We start from the raw sequence: 8,830 nt of genomic DNA on the forward strand, positions 1-8,830 counted from the left end.
TGATCAGAACGTCCGTCAGTCTGTCTGTCTGTCTGTCTGTCTGTCTGTCCGTCTGTTTGTATGCAATCTAGTCTCTCAGTTTTCGAGATATCCGGATGAAATTTAGGTGTATTTTTATATTGTATTAATCATTTGTCGGAACCGGAAGAATCGGACCACTATAACATATAGCTCCCATACAACTGATTGTTCAGATATGAGATTTTTCGTTATAACTTCTCCATTTATGCAGCTAAGAACATGAAATTTTGCAATACTTCCACCCATTATCAACAGAGAACTGAGAGTGAAAATTACAAAGATCGGGTCACTATAACCTATAGCTCCCGTACTACTGATTGTTCAGATATAAGATTTTTCGTTATTACTCCTCCATTTAGGTAGCTAGTAACATGTAATTTTGAACTGTTGTCACTCATTATCGGAAGAATACTTTTAGAGAAATTGGCGAAGATCGGGTCACTATAACCTATAGCCTCCATACAACTGATTTTTCAGATATGAGATTTTTTGCCAAAACTTCTCCATTTATGCAGCTAGGAACATGAAAATTCTCACCGTTTTCACTCATTATTAACAGAATATTTACAGTGAAAATAACAAAGATAGGGTCACTGTAACATATATCTCCCATTCAACTGATTGTTCAGTTATGAGAATTTTCGTTATGCCTCCTCGATTTATGCAGCTAGGAACATGAAAGTTTGCAATACTTCCAACGATTATCAACAGAATTCTTACAGTGAAAATAACAAAGATCGGGTCACTTTTACATATAGCGCCCATACAACTGATTGTTCAGATATTTATTTATTTATTTAATCACACACGACAACCAATAGTTATATTTACAATGTATGATATCTTACAACCTAAAGTTACATGTAATTACAAATCTATATAAAATAAAAAATTAAAACAAAATAAAATAATAAAAATAAAAAGTAGGGGTAAAAGTTATATAAAATGAAAAGAGAAGAAAGATGGAGAGGAAGGAGACATGAAGCGATGTCAAGACCCTTAGTATTCATTTGGCAAAATGACGCATTAGTTCGCTAATCGCTGCGGGCAGGGTATTCCAAAGACGGATTGAGAAAATAAAAAACTGACGTTGAGATACTAAGCACGTAAATTTAGTATTGCATATAGCAAGAGATCGGGAAGATTTGGTGAATTGTAATCTATATGAGATTCTTTGTTATAATTTCGAAATATATGCAGCTAGAAACATGATATTTTGCACTATTTTCACTTATTATCGATAGATAGTCTACAGTAAAATTAACAAAGATCGGGTCACTGTAACTTATATATTGCCTCCATATAACTGATTGTTCAGATATGGGGTTTCAATGCAAAACTAATTTATTTGGACAGCTAAAACCGATAAATTTCGTAAGCTATTGTATAAATAATAATACAAAGTCTACTGAGAAAATTGTCAAAATCTATGCTGTATAAGCCTTATCTCGTATACCACTAATTATTCCTATACCAGTTTTTGCGATATATCTCCTTTATGTAGGAAGCTAGACCCATTAAATTGTGTTACCGGTTTACATACCGATCACACAGCAGTGAAAATCACTTAGATTGGTGCTATATAAGTTATATCTTCCATCTCTCTGATTGTTTAGATAAGATTTTGTATATATGTAACTCCTCTATCTATGTGTGCTGTGAATATATACGTTTTTTAAAACGCAGTTATCTGTTATAGTAAAGTTTTCAGATGTTCATGAAAGGTATGAAGCCTTCGGCATAGCCGAAGACAGCGCTACTCTTACTTGTTTTACTATAGGATGAACTATGTTTTAACAAGAAATTTGCGGAAAGAATTAAATTCAACCATTTTGCTGAGCTTGAAGCCGGTTTTAATAAAAATTATGGTGGGAAAATAACAATAGTTTTACAAATGGCAGAAATTATAGCTGCTATTTCGGAGATCACCACATCACCTCTAGACGAATCTGCCGTAAATATCGGTTGGTCTCACGGGCAGTCGTTATCGCATAAAATAAATGAGAACGAACAGTGATTAGTATATACAGTTGCCAGATGTAGTGATTTTATCAGTACAGTACTGATTTTACAACTCTTGTACTGATTTTATTCATTTCTTCAATCAGTACGCAATTCAAACAAAATACTTTAGGATTTTCTTAAGGTTTTTACATAACGCTGGGCAGTGTTGCCACTTCGGCCTTTTTCAGGCTAAATTTAGCTTTTTTTGAATGCATTTAGCCTCAAAATAAGTGATTTAGCTTTTAGCTTTTTTTTAAGCTTTTTCTTAATTTCATTTGGCCTTTTCTAGCCGTTTTTCTTTTTTCTTACTTAAGTTCTTTATTGAATCGATATTTAGAAAATAATATATATATCATAAAAAAATGTGTTATGGTAACTCTAAAAATAGTAATAGATAAATAGATATCACAGAAAAATTTGTTTATGGTAACTCTGAAAATAGTAAGCACAAAAAAGTTATCGACTATCGTACAGCACAAACCGGTTTGCATATTACTATTAGTTAGCATTTTTTAACTGGGTGGCATCGGAAAAGAGCTGTGCTTTGTACTACGAATTTTTTAATTTTAACCTCAACCAATGGATAGGTAAATTTCACTAGATCTCAAATTGTATTGTCTCTTTTAATGGTTTTTTTGTTGAAGATATTTGACGAAGCGATCGGTTGATGAAATTTCGCATGAAAGTAGCGCCAGTGATTTTGATTGTGAAATACATACATATGTCTACTTTATAAAATTGAAATTTTCAGAGCAACTACAACGCTAAAAGTAAATCCTTTAAATTTTTGTATCATGGTTATGTACATATAAAGATTTATGCCAAATTGTTATGTTTGAAACTCAATAAATTTGAAAAAGAAAGCAAAAAATTATTTTTTGTTTTTAGCTTTTTTTTAGCTCGAAAAAAAATAATTGCCTTTTTTAGCCTTTTTTGGAGACAATCTAGCTTTTTTCTTCAAAATATTCTGGCAACACTGACGCTGGGACTTCCTTAACCTGTACTGTAAAAAGTAAAAAGAAAATAATTTAATTATAGTTGACATGTTTCAAATATTGTTTGATATGCCCAAGAAATTAATACAACAGCAAGTAATTTTTAGCAAACAAAAAAACCGACATAAAAAAATGTATATATATATACATATTTCATGATCCACTGATCGGATCTAAACCAGATTAGTATGGGACCACCTCTGAGACACTACCTTTCCGATGCAAAAAATCGGTTGACGTGGTCCAAAGTTATGCTATTAAGTTAGGATAACCTCCTCCTTTTTTAGAAGTAGGTTAAAAATATCAATCGTTTTATGGGCATATCGACGGGTCGTTACGTACCAGTTGCGATAATATGAGGGAGCTTAAATTTTTTTAAAATAAGGCTGACGTTGTTTTGTCGAGTGCTGTTAGTTATCTATGTAGAAACTAACTTTCATTTTAATAATAACAAATTTGAACATTCAAATGGCTTTTGCCTATAACTTACAATTCTTTTTTCACAATTTACTGATATTGTAAACGAGTTTTTCATACAAGATATAGAATTAGATACTCTTTTAGCGAATTCTTAGTCTTTAAAAGTCTTTGCTTAGTTGAAAAAATTAATTTAAGCCAAGAGGAATTACAGATGAAGTCCCTAAATAGTAGTATTTTACCACAGTTTGAAAAAATATGTAATTTTTTTTTTTTCAATACCACACTCAAACAACGCAACTGAGAGGATCTTAAGTATAAAGTTTGCTTCCTGGCGCAAAGAGAGAAACCGACTTTTGATTAAAATTTTTTAAAGTGAACTGCAAATTAAAAGTAAGTTTAAAATGAATTGTATAGAATTCTTTGACTACTTATACACTGAAGATGGAAATGATCTCATTATGACTATTCAAAAATGTCATAAATATAGTTCACTTACGTTTGTTTTACAAAGTAGCTGGCTGACTTACGTGGTGTCTGCTGCTGCAGCTGGAGTCCTCCTTTGGCCATCACAAAATTGGAATGGACGAGCGAAATTTAGTCCTTTTCCACCGAACCTGCTGTTCAGCAAATTCTATGTTTCTTAATGAAACGAAAACAGTTGGTTCGGTGGACTATTGGAAGGTTGACCGTTATGTGCTTAAAATGATTTTTAAGATGACTTTTACTTAGAAGCGCGGCCACTCAGTAGGAAATTAATGACTTTAGGCTACTGGCCTAAACATCCTCATTAGACTTCTTCATCGGCGTTACTGGGATATGAACCAGCGACTTGGGATTACAAAACCAGCGGTCTACCCCCTGAGTTAAGTTCGCCACGAAAACTGTTGTTGCTTTTTCCACTTTTTCATATGTCAACCGAACTAAAATCAGGCGAAGCTATCTAGACTCGATCATGTGGTTGTTGCTTTTTTAGTTAATTTCTATTTTTTGTTAGAATTTTTACTTGGAGGCTTGCTCGTCCTTAAATACTTGTTTTTTGCTATTAATTGATCTAATAACAAATCATATTCAATAATTTTGTTGAGATTGAGGCCGTTTGTAATGAAAAATTATTGTGGAAAAACAACGATAGTTTTACAAATGGTAGAAGTTATAGCTGCCATTTCGGAGATCACCACATCTCATCAAAATTCTTCTTCAAATTTTGTGCGGGACTGCTAAAATTATTATCTTTTTCTTATGTTATTTAATCGTGAATTTACATATCGTCATTTAAATTATTATTTTGTGTGCCCATTTCAGGACAGGACAGGTCTTAAAACTCCTCTTGTCATCCTGGCTCAGGTATTAATGCAATACTTTTGTATGGGAATTGCATTTAAATGGTATATAAAGTGATGTATGTAAGCAGCATTTTATGTTATGAGAGCTAGTTTTGTCAAATGAAATGCCATATTTTTACTGAAACCACATTTTTTATTGCACCATGGAATATGTTATATTTTTATAAAAAAAAAAATTATGATTAAGTTCTATACATTATTATATTTTAAGACGTCCACCAAAATATTTCGGAAAAATATTAAGATTTAAGTGAGCTGGACAGATTTGAAAATACCTCCAAAAATGGAGATTCTTATGAATAAAAATAGTTTCTTAAAGAAATTTTTTGAAAAAGTCCCCTCAGATGACAAAACAAGTAAGGCTTAAAAAATCTGCATAAAAATATTTAAAAATCTTTTCAACGGAATCGTACCAATGAGATTTTTGATGCTGTTTGCTTTTTTCAAAGATGTGTTTTTACTTTTTTCAAAGATTGATTTACGAAAAACTTAAATAACTGGGTCAAAACTATTCCGATTTAGACTTATGGGATCTCAGTGGAAAGGTAGTTTCCCACTCTTTTTATTTCTATGCAAAAAAGTCATTCGTATCCCAATTTTTTTTCAAATACCAACATATCTTAACTCAACTTTGAATGATGTTCGTTCATCCTACCTTTCTCTTTCATCCTTTGAATGACCTTATTAGCAAAGAAATAAAAAAGGTGAGAAAGTACTTTTCAAATGATACCTCACAAGTCTAAATCGGAAGAGTTTAGGTTCAGTTATTCAAGTTTTTCTTATACCAATCTTTGAAAAAAGTTAAAAAACAGCATCACAAATCCCATTATTACGATTCCGCTCAAACTTTTTTTTAATTTTTTTTTAATATTTTTATGTAAATTTTTTAAACTTACACCGTTTTGTCATTTGAGAGGATTTTTTAAAAAAAAATCTTTAAGAAACTATTTTTATTAATAAAAAACTCCATTTTTGGAGGTATTTTCAAATCAGTCCAGCTCGCTTAAATCTTAATATTTTTCCGAAATATTTTGGTGGACGTCTTAAAATATAATAGATTTTATAATTCCAATGGAAAAACTATATCGATTTATTTTTTTTTTGTATTAGGAGTGATGCAGTCTACTGTACATACATATTTGTATATCGTAACCTTAATGCACAAAGCCCTAAGCAACACTTTTTTCGAAACTGCGTTTTTCACAGATAGGGTAGGGGTGTTAAAATATACCTTCAGCAAAAATTTTAAAGTGTTAGTACCAAAAACAACGAAATTACATGCCACTTTTTAAAAAGCCCTACCTGTTTTTGATACTCTTTTTATAATGTTTTTTTGCTTCTCCTGTAAAATAAAAAAAATTTTGGTTAGGGCCGTTTTGAATTAATATGTATATTATAGTTAATGTATGTACATATAATATTTTCTCTATTCTTGCATTTTTAAATAGGTTCGAGCGAAATTCTTGGACGTGCCATTATTGGTAACTCTACAGAAGTACGTCCTGATGAACGTATATTTTTCGAAGAAATGTTTCGTTCCAAAAATTCAATCGCACAGTGGGTACCTCTACAAGAGACCAGCAACATGCGTTCCAATGTAGCCAATGCAACAACCAATGTTAACTAAATCCTTGATAACATCCTGATGTAAAATTGGATTTTAAGTTCACAGCGCCAGAGCTTTTTTTAATTTTGCAGAGAATTAACTTTGAACTGTTCTGAGACAGTAGAAATTTAACTGCTGGAGAATAACAGGTTTATTCTGCGAACAGAAATTTTTTAACCGGTAAATAAAGTTCCTGTAAATTTTTAAACCGGTGCTTGGCTTCACCATGTCCGCGGGAAAAGCTGTCAAGCTTTCTATATTAAATGTATACAAAGCGTGAAAGAGCTTTGCCCGCGGGCAGCCCGTGCCCACCAGCATTTCACATCCTTTTCGCATTCTGTACACTCTTGTAACCGGTAAATTTTGTTATAGTCCTTTAACTGAATTGCTTAATATTTTGATTGCATTACCAACGCATATAGAATCGCGGTGACAAGAAGGGGTAACATTTTTGGTAGCAAAAGTTTCCGGTTAGAAAATCCTTGGTAATGAGCAGAATAAACCTGTAATAATTGTATGTTTGTTAATTAGTTGAGGCTAGTTCGGTTTACAGGATTTAGTCATATATTACTGAAGATATTGCAAATGTGTATATGGAAACGAGGCATTTTGAATACATCCTGTAAACCGGGCGAGCAAAGGAACAGAGGGTAAATTAGTAGGTATGTATATTATTTTTTTCTCCAGTTCTCTTGGCAAACAATTTGCCTTATATGTATACTAAATATCAGAGTTGGGCATTATTCGAATAAATTGTTATTTAGATAATTATTCGAATAAAATTTTATCCGTAATATAATTATTCGCAGATAACTTATTCACGAATAAATTACTCGTGAATAAATTGCTTGCGGATAATTTATTTATTTATTATTTCAAATAACGAATAAAAACTCACTTTTAACACATTGAGCCACTTTTTACTTTTATTTCGTCTGTCAAGGATTGTGAGTTAGCTGAATTCTGTTTACTATTTTATCAAGAATACTAGCCCATTCCCTCTGGTTTCGCGGCCCCTGATAAGATTTTTTGCGTTGGCCAATGCAAGAATAGCGTTGAAAACCAAATATTGGTAAAGTAAAAATTCTCACACATATTTCGGCAAAAAAAAGCGCTCTGATGCTATATGCAAGAAAAAATTCCTTTCAATGTCATGAGCTTTACCGATGGTCTTATTTCCACTTGTGAGATCTTTTCTAAGCGTGCGTAATCTTCTTCTATGATCTTGCAACTACAACATTGGTCCGATGCGTCGACCTCCAGTCTTATGTCATGTGGGCCAACAAAAGTTCTTATAAGGAAGCTGAAGAGCACAGATGTGCGTTTTCTATTATAGGAGAGCCACAAATCCTCGGTGTAAAATTTGGCCATTGATATACCAACAGTATGTGGTCGAAACTTTCCTTGCTGATTCGCCACTTTTAAAATATCCAAGAGCTGGTTTCCTTGAGTCTTACTGCTGCAGCAATGGCCGCCCGAGCAATTTCATCAAGCGGAGATAGATGCAAGGTCGCATTTAGGGTGTATGACGACGTGAGACATCGTAAATTCGTATAATAGAAACATAAAAAACAAAGTAGTCCAGACTAATGATTTCGACTGCAGCACCATTATGAATTGAAACCTGATTGTACAATAAATAGGGATTTTCTAAATAACTCAACTGCAGCGCCACCTAGCGGGTCCATTTTTCGCATAAGTATTTTTCATCATGCAGGAAGAACACATTTTGAATTTGAACGAAATCAGTTCATAAATACGGCTTTTATAAATAACTCGGATCCATCGCCACAAAGGAGTTTTCTAGTAGCCTTTAATAGGACTTTATGCGTATGGAATAACCTCCGAAAATTTGATTTAAATCTATCCAGGGGTTTAAGTTAAATCGCAACAACGAAAACGGTTATCATTTTATACATAAATATATGTACATGTATATGTATACACATAAATTACTTGTTTTATTATTATTTTATTCGTTATTCGAATAATTAGTGAAGATAATAATTATTCGAATAACGAATAAAATAATTTATCCGTCATTCGAATAATTTTTTTTTGAATAAACAAAATTATTTATTATTTACGAATAACAAGAAAAACAGTTTATCCATTTGTTATTCGTCATTCGAATAAATTTTGCCCAACTCTGCTAAATATTAACATCCTCAGATTTTTAAGTGTACCTATTTGTGTAGTAGATTAATAGAGTTGAAATATCACGATGAAATACATATATGTTTGTATGGGAAAAGGTAATGTATGGTAATGTATAAGTTCATGTATTACTCTTATAGTCTGCACATTACATCGTACATGAATCTAAAGATTCTACATAAACACAGTCAACGTCCTACGAATGTAATGTGAGGCGTGTCGCTTTGAAAATCGATAAATACATAAGTAAAGCAAACCAACTATAGTGTTCGAAGCGCAGGATT

At 32.2% G+C, this 8,830-nt stretch overlaps 1 protein-coding gene across 5 annotated transcripts in view; it reads left to right on the forward strand.

The window, feature by feature from the left end:
• Sytalpha (Synaptotagmin alpha) overlaps positions 1-7,190 on the forward strand; it is a 164,943-nt gene extending 157,753 nt beyond the window's left edge. For all 5 annotated transcript variants that reach the window (XM_017612240.1, XM_017612238.1, XM_017612239.1 and 2 more), the window contains one exon: positions 6,232-7,190. In XM_017612240.1, coding sequence (XP_017467729.1) covers positions 6,232-6,410 — 179 coding nt within the window. In that variant the 3' untranslated portion in view covers positions 6,411-7,190. The remainder of the gene's footprint in view (positions 1-6,231) is intronic.
• The last annotated feature ends 1,640 nt before the right edge of the window (positions 7,191-8,830 follow it).

This window comes from Rhagoletis zephyria, unplaced genomic scaffold, assembly GCF_001687245.7.
Source record: "Rhagoletis zephyria isolate East Lansing unplaced genomic scaffold, Rhagoletis_zephyria_1.1 Rzeph_scaffold_00515, whole genome shotgun sequence".
NCBI classification, from domain to species: Eukaryota; Metazoa; Arthropoda; class Insecta; order Diptera; family Tephritidae; genus Rhagoletis; species Rhagoletis zephyria.